The sequence below is a fragment of the Mus caroli genome, unplaced genomic scaffold (genome assembly GCF_978045245.1).
Source record: "Mus caroli unplaced genomic scaffold, Mus_caroli_1 scaffold_9, whole genome shotgun sequence".
Classification (NCBI taxonomy): Eukaryota; Metazoa; Chordata; class Mammalia; order Rodentia; family Muridae; genus Mus; species Mus caroli.
Window position 1 is genome coordinate 38740001 of NW_028227264.1, and position 17485 is coordinate 38757485.

A 17485-nucleotide genomic window follows, 5' to 3' on the forward strand; every position below is an offset into this window, starting at 1 on the left:
GGGGGGGCTTCTGTCTGTTAGCATTCAGGATCTAGGTAATGTATTCTGTCCCTACCCTCACCTCGGTAGGCACAGCCCTTACTAAAGTACTAGTCACTTCACGTGAAGGCTTGTTTTCATGGAAGTATTCTCTTAAAACAAAAGTCAGCAATATGGACACCATCTTGGGGGAAGGGGAGACAGCCAGAGAGATTGTCTCAAAAGACCCCTCAAAAGGAAACTCACTGCCTGTCTGTCCATCTGTCTACTCTGAGTAAATGAGTTATATACATTTCCCTCCAGGTTCTCAGAGGAGATGGGCTTACCCCCCATCTGTTGTCTTAATCTGTCTCCACACACTTGCAGAGGAAGGTGGTGTGAGAGGCTGCAGCTTATGCTTTATGGAGCACTCCATTGGCCTGGTCTCTTACTGTCCTACATTTTTAATTTGTATTTGGAGTTTCTTTCTTTCTTTCTTTCTTTCTTTCTTTCTTTCTTTCTTTCTTTCTTTCTTTCTTTCTTTCTTTCTTTCTTTCTTTCTTTCTTTCTTCTTCTTCTTCTTCTTCTTCTTCTTCTTCTTCTTCTTCTTCTTCTTCTTCTTCTTCTTCTTCTTCTTCTTCTTCTTCTTCTTCTTCTCCTCCTCCTCCTCCTCCTCCTCCTCCTCCTCCTCCACCCCCCCTCCTCCTCCACCCCCCTCCTCCTCCTCCTCCTCCTCCTCCTCCTCCTCCTCCTCCTCCTCCTCCACCCCCCTCCTCCTCCTCCTCCACCCCCCCCTCCTCCTCCTCCTCCTTCTTCTTCTTCTATGTTCTGAAAGATTGGAAAGATTTAATATCAGCTATCTTAGGCGTATTTGGAGTTTTTCTTTTCCTTTTTTCTTCCTTTCCAGGTGTGTGTGTGTGTGTGTGTGTGTGTGTGTGTGTGTGTGTGTGTTGTTTTGTCTTTTTGACACAGGGTTTTTCTGTACAGCTCTGGCTGTCCTGGAACTCACTCTGTATGTAGACCAGGCTGGCCTTGAACTCAGAGATCCTTCTGCCTCTGCCTCCCGAGTGCTGGGAGTGTGCCACCACTGCCAGGCCATATTTGGAGTTGCTTACTTTTCCTTTTATTGTAATTGATGTGAATTCTAATTGAGTCTATCCATATTGGTGGTGTTTTTGTAATGCAGTCCAAAAATACTTAGCAAGGAATACTCATTTGGTGGACTTAAGTGAGAGTAGTTATTTTGTGGTTTGAAAATTTCACATTAAAAATAAGTATATTTGAGTGGTGCAGGTTTTTAAGTTAGGGGACAAATATAAATGATAATTTCAATTACTTTGTAATTATTTATATGATACAACTTTGAAAATAAGTATGTTTCCCTAGCAAAAAAATGTTTATATGAATTTAGTGCTAATGTCAAGAATATCAAATGCTTTAACTGTAAAAAGTACTTAATCTTTAATTAGTTTAGACTGAATGAAAATACATAAAAATTATATTTTCATATGAAAAAAATTCCATTTTGGAGCATGTCAAAGGATAAAATAATAATTTGAATGCTCTATTTTTATTTCTAGAAACCAGCAAATATCCTAGTAATGGGAGAAGGTCCTGAAAGGGGGAGAGTCAAAATAGGTAGGTAACTATTCCTGAGAGAACCGATGAAGAAACCGAGTGATTTCTAATATGTTTTCCTTTTTAATGCCCTCATTAAATTGCCGATTTTAAAATTACTTGCTCCATGTTTGTAGAAAAGATGTTGGAAAATGTAGGTAGCCTATAAAGTCACCCATTCTCCACAGTCCTTTCCTCATAATAAGATCTGTCATTGCAAACTGACATGCCCCATAGACATTTGCTCACTTACAGTGTGCCAAGTGCGGTTTATGTCACCGCTACTCTCCAGCATACACCGTTGTTTCTCTAGCTTGCCAATATCCTGTTCCCAAGTACATCGCCCTAACCCTGACTTAATGACAGCACCTCCTATCTGCAGTGTGCCTTTGCCCAGACACTAGCACCTCACACTCACACTCAGCTGGGCTCCATCACCTCAGGTGGGAAGGGATTCGGGGAAACTTCATAGCTGTTGGAACAGGGATGCTGAGGTGATACAAATGGTGCTGTCACTAGGACAGAGTCCACCCCTCGCTGAGGCAGCCTGTCCATCTGTCCTGCTGCTTGCTTCCCACTTCTTCATCCTCTTCCCAGTCCCAGAAGCTGCTCTAACCTAATAACTCTGCTCTGAACCTCTGCCTGGAGGTGATGGAATTCACCTTCATTGATAACTGTCTTGTCACGAAGTACTGACAGTTAAGTCGCTTCCCCCCCCCCCCCCGGCATTTATTGAAGACATACATTTGCTTGGCAAAGCTGAAAAGGGCTATTCCCTCCCAAGAGAAACAGTCACACAGACATTTGGCTATGCAGTGGGGTAGATCCTTTATTATGGTGCCTCAGCCACAACTGCCTTCTGAAGGTAGAGGCCACAGTGAAGGAAAACTGGACTAAAAGCTATGCCTTGCTCACTCTTTGAAGTCATGACTAAGGCTCCTGTCCTGAGACTTTTCTCTACGATAGCCTGGGGATAGTCACTGATTTCCTCCCAGAAAGGGCTAACTGACAGGTGCCTGCTAGTTGCCCTTTGTAGCTTCTGAGAATGAACTGCTTTTCTTGAGTCCCTGCATTACCATCTGTCACATAGCCCTTCTCAAGCTGCCCCTCTTCTCTGAAACACTGATGGTCTTCCTTCAGTTTTAAACGGACTCTTACCTCTGCAAACCAGAGCAAACACAGCTCTTGCCCCCAAGTGAAGAGTGCCAAACAAGAGCTACTGTGACCTCCCAGTGTGGATTCAGGTTGCCTAGTAGCTTGTAGGAGCAGTTATAACAAACTTTTGTAGTCACGGAACAAAAGAAAGCCTATCAAGGCATTCCCAAATGCATGGGCAGAAGCATCAGATAGGCAGATCTTGGAGCAGAGCTGGGTATGGGAATGTGATGAGGACGGGGGCAGGTGGGCCGCTCTGCTGTGGGCTCAGTACACTAGCTGGTGAAGTTCTGAGCTGTCAGATGGTGAGAGCTAGTGGTCTGTCGTCAAAGTAGTCCATTGAGAGGTGTTACCCAATGGTTAAAAGGATAGAAGACCAGACACAGAAATGAGGAATATTCTGAGCTCACTTGGTCCTGGACCTGCAAAATTCCAGTTTCCTAGAACAACAAGGTTGTAACGAGTCATCAGCCTTGTTGACCCTTTAGTGTGACATTTCTCGGAGAGCTTGAGTTCACAGCTCCCATTCTTGCACATTAACAGATCTGGACGGACATGGGAGAGGCTGAAGGTTGCTTTGTGTGCCTGATGCTCAGAAGACTAATTTCTTGCATCTAGTAAAGGTGAAGCTAAGTAGGCAGAAAACAGTTTACAGGAGAGGGGATTGTTGAAAACCATTAGGAAGAAACCACATGTCACATAACATTGCTGCTATCGGGATCTAGGTCAGAATTGTTTTCCCTTTTTTGTCCTCTATATCTGACATGTATATTTACGTGTGACAGATAATATAAACATATGTAAAGGTGAAATAATCAAGAACACAGTATGAACTAAAGAACTAAAGGTAGCAGAGCAGAATAATAGACACTTTTAATCAAATCCCCTACTCAAAAAAGTCCCCAGTGCCTATCTGTAATCATTTATATCCTATGAAATATTTCATTTGAAACTGGAATACCAGTAAGTTATTTTGTAATTTTACCCACCAATTTACTATTCATGATCAGAATAGCAGTATTACTTAGTAATTTTTAATGATATTTTATTTATTCATTGACAATTTTATATATGTATAAAATATATTTTGATCATCTCTAGCCCAGTTCCCACTCTATGCAGACATTCCTTTAATGTTGCTCCCTCCCACCTTCGTGTCCCTTTTAAAAACATGAGCACTCAGAGTTCATTGAGTGCTGCCTATATCTGTACAAAGGTGTAGTGCTGACCCTGGATAACCTGCCAATGGCCAGGCTCTCAGCCCCAACCCTCCCTGGCAGCCTTCAGCTTCCAGGAGTTTCTGAGCAAGATGAGGTCTTGTAAGCAGGTTTAATCCAGGTACCCATTGCTGTGAGTTCTTGGGCCCTGTGGCCATGTCATGTACACGAGGCTGCATTTTACAATGCTCTTCCTGTCCTCTAGCCACTGCATGTTTTCCACCCTCTTTTCTGCAATGTGCCCTGAATGTCAAGGAGCAATGTTTTTATTTTTAACATCTTGGCTTGTTCTACGGAACACTCTGAAGATTCATTTAGTCAGGAAACATGATGTTTACGGTATGGTCTCTTAGATGTAAGTTTCTTCTTTTGGGGAGAATAATTTTGTGTTTAAATATGAATCCTTTTTAAAATGTATGTTTTAAAAATTAGTCTTAGTAGATTTGTTCTAAACCTCGTTTAGAAGCTCTATTTGCAGAAAGGTCGGTCTCCTTTGATGCTAGCGTTTGCAGTTTTGATACAGCGCCGTGATTGTTGTTGTCTCCTTTGATGCTAGCGTTTGCAGTTTTGATACAGCGCCGTGATTGTTGTTGTCTTTAGAAGACTGCGACTTTTGTGGACTTTGAGTCACCCCAGAGCCATTGGTGTCAGTGCAGTTGGCTGTTGTACAGTGAGTAAGTCTGAGTAGGTAATAACATAATAAGGCAAATGGTTGGGCCCAGATAATATTGTTTCCTTTCTCTTATTAGGAAGTAGTTTGGTTTTAGGTGCTAATTTAGATTTTAAATTGAGGCATCCCTAAAATGGAATTCCATTTGGAAAATTTAAAATAAGTCTCTGTCAATATGAAAATTAGATTTTTAAAAAGTTATACTGAAAAATGAGAAGTTGTTTCTGTGAAAACATATGAGTCATTTAAAACATCAAGAGTTAAGTCAAGTAGATGGTTGGTTAAGCAGACACTGAATGTGTGATTAATGAAAGGAGGCAATGCTGTTGCCTTTCTTTGCAGTTTTATTAAAACCAAGATTAGCAATTTATCACTTAGGAAAATGAAATATCTTCGACAGTTTTTAAAATATTTAAGTAGGAAGGGTTCCTAAAGTGTTATGAAAGGTGAGAGTTAGGAATGTTGTCAGAGTGTTCAGTTCTGTCTTCAGTGTAGTGGCAGGAGAGCTTGTGGTGTGTCCTTGGAAACTGGTCCAAGTTTAAGGTGAAAAATACAGATTGAAACTTTATCCTCTAAAGTTTTCTAACACAAGACAAGAGATACTTTGAAATACCTGACAGAGTCCTTCCTATCCAGGCCAAAGGGAGTCTAAAACATTGGATTCAGCTGACAATCACTTATTTTTAGCTCTTGTTACTTAGTTTTTTTCCATGTGTTCGCTGCTGGAAAACTCTGTTAACAGTTATTCTATATGGAGATAAGTATGTTTCCCAAAAGGCATAAATCTTAGAACTTAAAAGAATTAATGGGAGTGTGTTCGACTAAGAAAGCTAAAAGCTTTGATAAATGAATTGTAACAATTAATGTTTTAGTTGCACTTTAAAAAATTTAATCACCCATCCAAAGGATCAAGGGTACTGTGGAAAATTTTATAAATAGATATAATTATTTGTTCACTAAAATGAGTTTCACAGACACTTGTCTAATTTAGTAGTAATGCCCTAGTTCTTTATAGTGAATAAATACTATTGACCAATTTTTTTTTTAATCTCATTTCTTATAGGTATGGGCATTTTGTCTGCATGAATGTACGTACATCATGTGCATGCTTGGTGCCTATAGTGGACAGAAAAGGGTGTCATAGACCTGAAACTGAAGTCATAGATGATTGCAAGCCACCACTGGGGTGCTGGGAATTGAACCCATATCCTCTGTAAGACCAATACTAACTACCAAGCCATCTCTATAGCTCAGTGGTCACGTTTTAAATGACCTGTTTAGTAAAGGATTAAAACATCCTTAAACTTTAAGCCAATTTTTTTATGAATATAAAAACTTACAAGGAGAAAGTAGGTTTTAGTTTTGTATCAGTGCATTTGATTTTGAACTTAGAAGATCCTTTAATTGTGTTTTGAAATACCTTTCGGCAAAATTTTTTAGCATTCAGGAAGCTGCTATGAATTCAAAGTCAGTCTGGACTATATATAGTAATTCCAGACTAGCCTGGACTAGAATGAGACCCTGTCTCAAATTAAATAAAGAAGTGGTAAGTAAATATAAAATTTTGAAATTAGACAATATTTTTGGTAAGATGAAATGCTGTCTAAAAAAAAAAATCTTTTCTCATTGAAATAGCTTAAAATCGTTCATGTTGTCTGCATGTGGAATTGTGCATGTTGATAACTGCGGGGCAGTGGGGTCTGTCCCTGCTCATCAAAGCCCGCTATACTTGAACGATGGGCTAGGCTTTCTCCTAATGGGCCGCCTCTAACCTCCCGCTGGAAAGTCTTCCTGCACTCCAGCCACAGACCGCACCAAGGGCTCTCGCCTGCGTGGGAACCATCACCTGCCCTCTCCCCCCTTGCCCGAGTCTCCTCCCTTCAGCCCCGGGGCTTAGTGCTGCTCCAGGGCCCCCCTTCTGTTCTCAGCTCCTCCGAGGTATCCAGCGTGGGATGCCGGAAGCTGGAAACATGCCTAGGACTGACCCTTGTCCACCACCCTCCGAGCTGGGGTCAGTGGCTTCACATAGCCAGATCCCCTCCCGGGGCCATAAGAAAAGTGTGTGGCAGCCTTCCGCGTCCACCTGCCCAGAGCACCAGAACTCTGGCAGGACGCGGAGTTTTCTCCCACTCCCCTTTATTCCCCCAGCGCCTACTGCCCCACAGATAACAATGTTAATTCAAAATATAGTTATCTTCTTAACAAAGAATCAGAAAGAAAGCTGTCTTATTCTACCTGTTGGCAACTTATGAAAACAGATTTGGTAGAGTCCCAAATGCACAAAGATCTACAGGCAACTAAGGATGTCCATTAACCCTAAGGTCAGCTCTAAAAACATACATAGGAGGAACAGTATCAGACTGAGCAGGTGTTACATATATATTTCTTTGTGTATCAGAGAGATCTGCCTGCTTATGCCTCCTCAGTGCTGGGTTTAAAGGCTTGCATCAGCACCACCCAGCTTTTAAGCCGGATCTTGTTTCTCTGGGTTTCAGAGCTCCTTTTGGTTCTCTTCTGTAAACTTGCAGTGTTATTGTTTGTTAGGTGCTTTCATATTCACATTGAAGTAGTCTTCCATTCAACACATTTCCTTTATTTCCTAGAACTTGTAGTTTAGAGAATCGGCAACAACAACACTGAATGTTCCTCATGGCATGTGAGGGTAGGGAATAGATAAAGCCCAGTTATAGTTTGGTAGGTTTCCCTGTTTTTCCAAATAATTGGTAATTGAGTGACTATAATTATTAAACATAAAACCAGGTGAATTCCAGGTGGCAGTTGTCCCCAAACACTTCCTATTTTGAATTTCTGCTTCCCCTTGTTTTGGTGAAGGTATCTTTTCCTTGAAAACTGTGTAGTCTTAGATGCTAGTTAGAGGGATTTGTGTTTTGGATCACATTTATGTGCCACTTGTAGAGAAAATTTCTTTGGGTCTCATACCAAAGTAGGTTCCTCCCGGTGTGTTTGGGGTTTATTTGAATGTTTACAAGAACATGAGGGGAATAAGACATTGGGTGCCTACCCCTTCATAATGGCGCTGATAAAATTACTTCTCAGAAGGGGGTGGTGTATACTGTCTCACTCCCTAAGGCTAGTGCTCATCTTGAAGAGATCCTGATACTTCTGGGAGAGGAGAGGAGAGGTGCTTATCATGTTGATATGTGTATAATCAATGATCGTAGAACTTGTAGAACTTGTAACCTGAAGGGATTAGGTTCTGGTAAGCTAGAGAGGACACAGAGAAGTTTCACACTCAGGTTCTGGAGATAGTAGCAAGCACGTACTCTGAAAACAAGCATCATCAACAAATGCTCAGGTGGGTGCTCTGCGATAAGGTAAGAGGGTATCTGGTAATAGTCAGCTGAGAATACTAGAAGACTGCCAAACACGCTGTCAGCCTCACCAAAGGAAAGGCTCAGGCCCCTGAAAGAACTCACCAACATTACCAAAGGGGCCAGTGTGTGTGGTTGGACATACAGGGGACCTGTTGATACCTGAGGTGATTCCTCTGAGGAAAGCAGATCTTCCATGGAGCCTCATGGCTTGGAAACAAAACTGTTGGTGCAGAGTAGAGCTTTCATCTCAAAGTGAGCAAAGTAGCTTATTGTGAGCAGACATGAGTAGACATCACCAAGGAACACACATTCAAGTCTCCACTCCAAAGTGGAGGTGGTTGCATGGACTTTTATACTCCCAGAGCAAACCATAAATCAAGGTATCTCCCAAATATGTGGACGGGGGGGGGGGGGTCATATCAACATAGATAAATTCTGCTATGGGTTTCAGATGTCACCTAATAACATTCTTCAGATCTAGCTTGTGTCTGTGCATGATTCCAAAGGTTTGACCTGATGTTTGAAAGAATGGTAAGTGAGACAGAGGTGCAGACAACAGATGGCTGTTCAGGGAACTAGAGAGCTGACATAGTTTGGCTCTGGGCCTGCAGCATTCCAACTTTGCAATCACAAGGTTTACATTGGTGGGTTAGTCTTGTAGTGCCTTTAAAGGAGTTGTAACTTTTTCTGCACCCCTTCAGTTCATACCTCATCTTGTTTTCTTGAGCATGTGTGTCCCTGCGCCTCATGTTGCTGCCCCTACCCCCATTGCTTCTTTACTTCTAGGATATCCTTACTGTTCACCCTTTGGTCTCACTCACCATAACTTGTTATAATCTGACCTTAAAGTCCATTCTCTGTCAAAACTGTCTCTGAAAAGACCTGTGCTTAAGACCTTTGCCCTGGCAGATCCAGTGGCTTGTGTGTGTCAGTCACTGTTGTTGATCCCTGCGTGGTCTGGCCCTGAGGCTGAGCTCTGTCTTGGTCTGCCTGTTCCTCTGCACTGGGCTGCTGCTGTTCTTGTGCTCCTCAGTGTGCTGCTTGAGGACACCTTTAGCACCTGTTTGGGACACAGCTTCCCTCTATAATTGTTTCTTCAAGGGTGTGACAGTGCATGACCTCAAATTTTAGCTGTAATAAAAGTGAGTCTACAATTTGATGTCTGTTCTCTCTCTTTATTATTTGGCTCTCCTAGCAACCCAAACTCCATTGTCCTCGCGCTGACTCATCATCTTCATCTTAGACTCTGACTTTTGTCAATCACTATGTTCCCCTTAATCACCCAAGTGTGGCCAACATAAAATTCAGTTCTCTACTCAGGGAATTTTAAAGAATTTTAACATGATAGTTTTGATATAAACAATAAAATGGAGCAATAACAGTAAGAGTAACTATAATTGGTTCATTGGCTTATAAACTTTGTCTTAATGCCACGTTCCTGTGTATATGGTACTGGAGCCTCGTGCACACCAGATGAGTACTTCCCCCACCATGCTATTTCCCCGCCCCAGAATTACCCTTTAAAGATAGGAAAGTGGGGACTGAAGGCACAGTTTGTGGCAGGGTGCTTGCATAGCATGCATGAGACCCTGGGCTCAATTTCCAGGGTTTAAAAAAAAGTGAGCAGATACTTGCTGAAGGTTTTAGTGTATTGGGTCAGAACACTACAGTTGAGTGGAAGAGGAGGTGCACTGTATCCTCGCCTGCCCAACATCCTCAAGCACCCTCCAGTCTGGCTTATGCCCACAGTCCTAGTACTTCAGAGGTTGAGAAGAGAGGATTGTCTGGGGCTATACCATTTAGCAGTTCTCATCTAACATCCCTGCTCCCTCCCTAACTCAAAAGATTTCAACTTCAAAATCCAGTTCCATTTTCACTTTCCTTTGTCTGCTTCCTCTGTGGTTAAAGCATCCTTCTACCAGGGACCTTAAAGGAGATGTAGACCCTCCTGCCCTGGCACTTAGTGCTCCTTAGGAGGGAACCAGCAGAACTGGCCCCTGTGACACGCAGACTGCTGGGTGTTAGGCTTTGGTGCTGCCCCTCATCTGGTGTCTGATGTTGCCTAGTTAGCACCACAAACATCATTTCATTAGACACTTTCACATGCATTGTATTTTAGAAAACAGCCAAAACTATGTCTAGGTTAGTAATTATTTGGAAAGGCGCCTGTAAAGTTCATTCAGTAGAGTGGAATTGTGCTTACTTTCTTCTGGCCTTAGCTCCATTTGACAGTGAATTAAACAAAATTAAGAGATGGAGTCAGGTATGGCAGCACACACATTAGTCCCAGCACTTGGGAGGCAGAGGCCAGCCATAGTTAACATGGAGAGGCCCTGTCTCCAAAGCTAACTAACTAACTAACTAACTAACTAACTAGCTAATTAAATTTAAAAAATTTAGTGTGTAGACAAAGAAAAAGAAGAGAAACATTAGCTTTTGCCTTTAATATAACATGCTTTTCAGTGGGCAGAACAGCATCCTACCGTACATTTCCATCGTCATACTTTACCAACAGCCACAGTTAGCTTCTACCTTATATAAAATAGTGCTCTCAACATTGTATAATATTAAAAATAGATGTAATATTGGTAGAAATATTGACTGTTTTTGTTGTCACTAGAGAAACTTGGTTTTTAAGGGGTAAGCATTAGCACACATTTCCCTGGTTAGCTTTTCTCTTTTTAAGAGCTCAATACTCCAAAGCAGCTTCATGAAGCATTATAAATTATTCAAACTCTAAAGAAACAATATAGTCAATTATAATTTAATGCATATTACAGCATACTTAGATTAAATGATCCATTATAGTTACCTGCATTTGTACTTTTTATAGATCATTCAAAATGTACTGTGTATATTGTGTATTTTAAATTATAGAGATTTGTCATTCTTGTGACTCTGCCTTTGTGGTTTGTGATTCCCATGTATATAACGTATTGGATGTCAGTCAGTGTTAGAAATCCAGCTACTAGAGGGCTGGCTGTGTCTTAGTTGACGCGCCTAACACACAAGCATGGAAGGCCTGAGTTCAGACCCCCAGCGCCCACATTGAAAGTTAGTCTCTTACCCTAGAGCTAGGGGTGCAGGGGTTGGAAACAGGAGGATTCTAGAGCTTGTTGGCCAGCCAGCCAAGCCAGTGTAGAAGTATTGAGTTCAGGGAGAGACACTGTCTCAAAAAATAAGGTGAGGAGTGTTGTGTGACTAATCTTTCTGGGGAAACTCTACACACTCAACCTATGCACCCCAGATAGGGAGCTCATGACAGAGCAGAGTACAGATGCTACCAGAGAGCATCCTCATCGCTCATTGGTTACTTAGCAGAATAGGTGAAAGGTTGCTTATAGGAGCAGAAATGATCAAGGACTGATACATCACCAAAGCACACCTCAGCATAGGTGACAGCTCACAAAAACTGGAACCTGGAGCACACTGTGCAGCCTACAGGTAGCTCAGTAGGTTGAGTGTCCTTTCCAAGTAACTCAGTTGGTTTAAAACTCTTCCAGGCAAGTGGACTTGTCTCTTCTTCGTCCAAGCAGCTGATCTGGTCTCAGTCTCTTTTTTGCCCCTTTGCCTGTCTGAGAGTGACCTCAGCAGTTGTTATGGTTTATCCTTGAAAGGGAGAGCCCTAGTAAATCTGGTCAGTTTCAGGGACTTCCTGAAGAATTTTGAGATGTTTCCCTTCTGGTTCAAGGAACTTTTCTGCTGGGGTATATTGTTTAATCTCTGAGGAAATGGCTAGACAACATTGTGTAATATAAGAAGACTCCTAATTGCCGGGCCGTGGTGGCGCACGCCTTTAATCCCAGCACTTGGGAGGCAGAGGCAGGTGGATTTCTGAGTTCGAGGCCAGCCTGGTCTACAGAGTGAGTTCCAGGACAGCCAGAGCTATACAGAGAAACCCTGTCTCACAAAACCAAAAAACCAAAAAAAAAAAAAAGACACCTAGTGTCAATGCCCCCGCTGCTGCCTCCCCCACATACGTTTGCACACCTTTAATTCCAGTACTCAGGAGACAGAGGCAGGTGTTTCTTAGTGACTTCCAGGCTAGCCTGGTCTATAGAGTGAGTTCTAGGCCCATTACACAGAGGATCCCTGTCTCAAACAAACAAACAAAACTCAAAACACAAAAAGAATATGGCTGTTAAATCAAAACATATTTTTTAAGTATGATGTCTTACTGTTCTTGTGAACATGGACAAGTAATTCAATTGTGCTTTGGCTTTAGGTTCTTCACTTCAGAAGTGAGAAGCAAAGTATTGTTCTATTATGAAAATGAAGTGACATTGTATGATGTGTATAAATGCCATTTGTAAATTGTAAAGGGTCTTACAAATACAAAGTACTTCTTTATGAAATCATAAAAAAGATCTCTAGACCCTTAATAGTGACAAATTCTAGTTTTATATACCCCTAATGCCTAAGTAAGTTAGCTTTCATTTACATCTTTGTTAAATGAATTACTATAGCAATTATCTATTATATGCTGTATAGCAATTATTTATTATGTTTTATACATGTTCTCAGGATTGTGTACAATGTGCTGTTGCAATCAACTTTCTAGGGGAAAGGTCCCAGTATGGCATCTTTGGTTTTGGATGCTCTGATTGCCCCCCCCCCCCAGCCGATTCTGTGCCTCCCGTGTGCTGTCCCTGAACACAGTGGGGAAGATACATATGTAACTTGCAGCAGCTGATTCCAGTGCATACTGAACTGAGTGATGTGCAGTCAGTCTCAGGTGGATAGGTACACAGTCTCAGGTGGATGGGTGTGCAGACTCGGATGGGCAGGCGCACAGACTCAGATGGGTAGGTGCACAGTCTAAACAAGGAGGCTCAGTCCTAACTGCTCCCAACAGCTTGGGATTGCGGCTCAGGCTCAGGTTTTACTTCTGACTCTAAACTTAAATCTTCGCTCTCAGGAAGTAAAACTTAAGCTTTAGTGTTTGGTCGGTAAATAAAGTTGACAGGGTAGAAGACTCTGTCTTAGTACAGATAAACAAAACAGTTCCTAACTAGCACACAGTTTCAGAGGAAAAGTTCATCTTTGAAAGATTAAAGGCGGTTACCAACTCCTGCATGGCTCTGATCATATGGCAAAATGAGTTTTATATATTTGTTTTATTTTTCAGCTGACATGGGTTTTGCCAGGTTATTCAATTCTCCCCTAAAGCCACTCGCAGATTTGGATCCAGTGGTTGTGACATTTTGGTATCGGGCTCCGGAACTTTTACTTGGTGCCAGGCATTACACAAAGGCCATCGGTAAGTGATTGGCAATCCGCACGCTCGTGAATGTGAGATCGTTCATAATAAAGCCAGGGCTACAGGAAGAACATGCACATCTTCCTTGCTTTATGCTCACATAGCATATTTATCTGAAGAATGGGAAATCGAGTTAGAACTGTCTTCATAAAAAGGAAATCAAGGCAGGAGTGTTGTGCCAGAGAAAAGATCGTTTCCAAGTGTCCCAACCAAGACATGGTACAACGTGCCATCTCTCTTGTTGCTGTGGTCTGCAGAATGGCAGCTTGTTCAGTACAGCAGGAAATACAGTAGGTAGGATGACTCTCCTCAACAACTTGCCAGACCACCAAGAAGAAAAAAGAACTAGAGAAAGAAAAACAGGTATCAGCATGTTTATTAGGATTTAATGGTCTTCCTTACAACAGGCACTTGGAAGATTCTAATGTCTGAAGGCTGAGAAACCTCAGCTATAGGTTGAGAGCTAGCAGACAAGAATCTTCCTCAGCTCTGGAAATGTCTATATATGGACGAAAAAGAGTAGGCAAAGAAGGAGTGGACAGTGGCCACGAGGACTGGGCTTCTAGTGCCTCCCTTGTGGGGACGTCCCTGCATATTCCTTTCCTCAAAGCTTCTGCTTCCTGCTGCTGGGCAGCAGATTGCTGATCACCTTGGCTGTTGCACTAAGAGTGGATTTGCCACTCAAAATCCACTGGAAGCACGGTCCTATATCTGTTTAACAGGCGTCTGAAAACGCTGTAACCCCTCAGAGCACCGGGAATGCTGTACCTGTGTTTAGCCTTCTAATTAATTCATGGGTAAAGAACGGGCACATATTATAGTGCCTTCTTTATCAGGAGGTCTGATTTCTTCAAAATCCAGATACCCAAAGTACTTAGATTATATCATAGTGCTGAAATAGTATAAAACGTTTGTGAATATAATGAAACATTTACAAAACCTGAGTGGTCTCAGAATTGTGGGGATAAGTATGTTTGAGCAGTGTGAGTATGACATTAGACTCACCCGTGTCCAATCAGATCAGAGGCTGTGGAGGCCCTGCTGTTGGTGGAGTGCCTAGGCTGTTTCCAGGACTGAGCTAAAAACCTGCACAGCTCTTTTGTATTCCAACCTAGTGGGATTGCTTTTCTTGTTATCTAGGTCTTTTCCTTTCAACTATTGAGAACATTTCCTTAGATAACCTCAAAAGGCAGCAGAAGATAGGGAGGGAGAAGTCTGAGAGGGTATGGTGTGTGTGTGTGTGTGTGTGTGTGTGTTGGGACAAGAGTGACAGACAGCTTGGTGTGGCAGACAAGGAAGGATTGAAAAGTAGGTGCTGATTGTTGGTGTATGGTACTGTGGACATTCATGGCAGTGGTACCTTGGCTGTGTCACTGAGGAAGATTAGACTGTATTTTAGGCTGTTATGGTAAACACATTCCCATTATCCAGAGGCTGATGTCGGTTCAGGGAAGCCCCTGAGTGGTCAGAGAAGAGAGGCATCACAACATGGCTTTCTGTTGGCAGTTTGCTTTACAACAGAGCATACTGACATTTGTTTTAGTTAATGAATATAATTAAACCATTTGCTTATTTAGTTTATCTTCAGGATGTATTTGGCATTGTGGTATACTTTTTTTTCTACATTTTACCATATTCCTAGATATTATTACCTACTTTTATACTTACTAAATAACATTTCTCAAAATGGACAAATATAAATATGTATCTCAAAAGTTAACTCATGGGACTGGCAAGATGGCTCATCAGGTAAGAGCATGGACTGCTCTTCTGAAGGTCCTGAGTTCAATTCCCAGCAACCACATGGTGGCTCACAATGAGATCTGATGCCCTCTTCTGGCGCATCTGAAGACAGCTACAGTGTACTTATGTATAATAATAAATAAATCTTTGGGCTGGATTGAGCATGGGCTGAGCCAACAGTGTTTACCGGAGCGAGCAGAGGTCCTAACTTCAATTCCCAACAACCACATGAAGGCTCACAACCATCTATTCAGCTACTCATATACATAAAATAAATAAATAAATCTTTAAAAAAAAAGTTAGCTCATATAGGCATAGAGCCTATAAAGTGAGTTCTCTCAGACTTCTACCTAGAAAGAATCCATTGTTTGTCAAGTTTAGTTTTTTCTAAGCCTGTCTCTACCAGGAAATTTATAAGTAAGCATTTCTTTTATTTGATGTCCAATCTGTTAAATGATGATATAAGCATCCCATGTTACATACGTTACTGATTTGTCATTAAGGGGCACAGTTGCAAGTGCACGCGTGTGCGAGCTCGTGTGTATGTGCATGCATACACACACACACACACACACACACACACACACACACACACACTCCACAGTATACATGTGAGGGCCGAGGAGTTCTGGGGTTAACCTCAGGTGTGTGCATGACACACGCCATTAGCCATCCTGCTGTCTCTGTGTAAGTCTTATTTTTGTTTATTTAAAGAGGGATCTCTTATATTTCAGGCTGCCTTTGAACTTTTGATATAACTGAGGATGATCTATAACTTCTACTTCCAAAGTCCTAAGCTTACAGGTGTGTGACGTCATAGCCTGTGGTTTCATGGTGCTGGATTGAGCCTAAGACCTTGTACACTCAAGGCAAGCTCTTATCAAGTGAAGTACATTCCAGCCTCTGTTGGCTTCCTTAATATGCTTATTATATTTTACATATTGGCCTACTGAAATATATTTTTGTTTGAATGTCAGAATTATATCCAGGAATTGTAACTGAGGATATTAATGCATTTGTGTAATAGGCTGTTTTTTCTTTCATAGACATCTGGGCAATAGGCTGCATATTTGCTGAACTCTTGACTTCAGAACCCATTTTTCACTGTCGTCAGGAGGATATAAAAACAAGCAATCCTTTTCATCATGATCAATTAGATCGAATATTTAGTGTCATGGGGTTTCCTGCAGGTAATTTGTTGTTCTTTTCAAAATACTATTTTGAATTACATTTCAAAAGTGTTTCTTTGTAAGTGCATGCATAAAGTTTGTTTTTTGTTGATTTTTAAACTAAAAAATTAGGAGACTTTTAATAAAATTAAATTTCTATTAAAAAAAATTTTTTTTTTAAGATAAAGACTGGGAAGATATTAGAAAAATGCCAGAGTACCCAACACTTCAAAAAGACTTTCGAAGAACAACGTAAGTAACTCCAGATTATCTTAGCCCGTGAATGCTGGGAAACACAGAGACAAAACTCTGAGACTAAGTAGTTGATGAACAACAGAAATTAATTTTCTCACACTTCCAGAGCCTGACAAGTACAGGGTGCATGTGCCAGCAGGTGTCTACCCTTGCTGCTGTGATGTCTCATGGTAGAAGGCAAAGGGTGTGTAGAGCCTCATCTATTAAGACATCAGCACCATTTATGGACACAGACCGTCCACTACAAACTCCTTTGAAGGCCTCCCTGTAGATACATGCCAGAGATTAGGTCTCAGCATGAATGTTGTTGTGAATGATACAAATACTCAGACATGTTAATTATAGATTGTAGCTTCCCTAGGGAAATTTATTGTTTGAGGGGGGGGGCGGGGGGACGGTTTGAGACAGGGTTTCTCTGTATAGCCCTGGCTGTCCTGGAACTCACTTTGTAGACCAGGCTGGCCTCGAACGCAGAAATTCCCCTCCCAAGTGCTGGGATTAAAGGCATGTGCCACCACCACCCAGCAAATTTATTCTTTTTTTTTTTTTTTTTTTTTTTTTTTAAGTATATAGATTTAAACCAGGGACTCAGATGTCAGTTCACATGCCATGCCTGTGATTTAAAGAATATTTTCCAAATGATTTTAACATATATACCTAATTTAGGGCTGTAATATTTAAAAACAGAGGCCAGGCCTGGTGCCATATACCTTTAATCCCAGCATTCAGGAAACAAAGGCAGGCAGATCTCTCTTGAGTTTCATGCTAGCCTGGTCTACAGAGCGAGTTCCAGGACAACTAGGAAATACACAGAGAAACCATGTCTCAAACAGCCAAAATACAATAAAAAGTTAAGTTTTAATATGATAGAGGCCTTAGTTCAATCCTACAGCTGTGATTTTATTCCTGTCTGGGTAATGGTCAGTGACTGAGATGCTGTAGTGAGAAAGCAGGCAGGATGGTGGCATGGAGGACCATGTGGTCCAGAGTCAGAGTGGAACAGACTGCTGCATGGTGAGTAGACATGGAGGGGGTGCAGAGGCCAGCTTTATTAGTCAGGATTCTCTAAAAGAACAGATATGATAGTTCATGTGCAAGTGTGCATG

At 41.7% G+C, this 17485-nt stretch overlaps 1 protein-coding gene across 4 annotated transcripts in view; it reads left to right on the forward strand.

Moving 5' to 3' along the window:
• Cdk19 (cyclin dependent kinase 19) overlaps positions 1-17485 on the forward strand; it is a 138181-nt gene that overhangs the window by 108044 nt on the left and 12652 nt on the right. For 2 of the 4 annotated variants that reach the window (XM_021173711.3, XM_029482436.2), the window contains exons 5-8: positions 1539-1596; positions 13081-13212; positions 16002-16145; positions 16307-16376. In XM_021173711.3, coding sequence (XP_021029370.1) covers positions 1539-1596; positions 13081-13212; positions 16002-16145; positions 16307-16376 — 404 coding nt within the window. Of the gene's footprint in view, positions 1-1538; positions 1597-4215; positions 4287-13080; positions 13213-16001; positions 16146-16306; positions 16377-17485 lie in introns of those variants that run through there. The other 2 variants (XM_029482437.2, XM_085842789.1) reach the window with 2 other exon arrangements.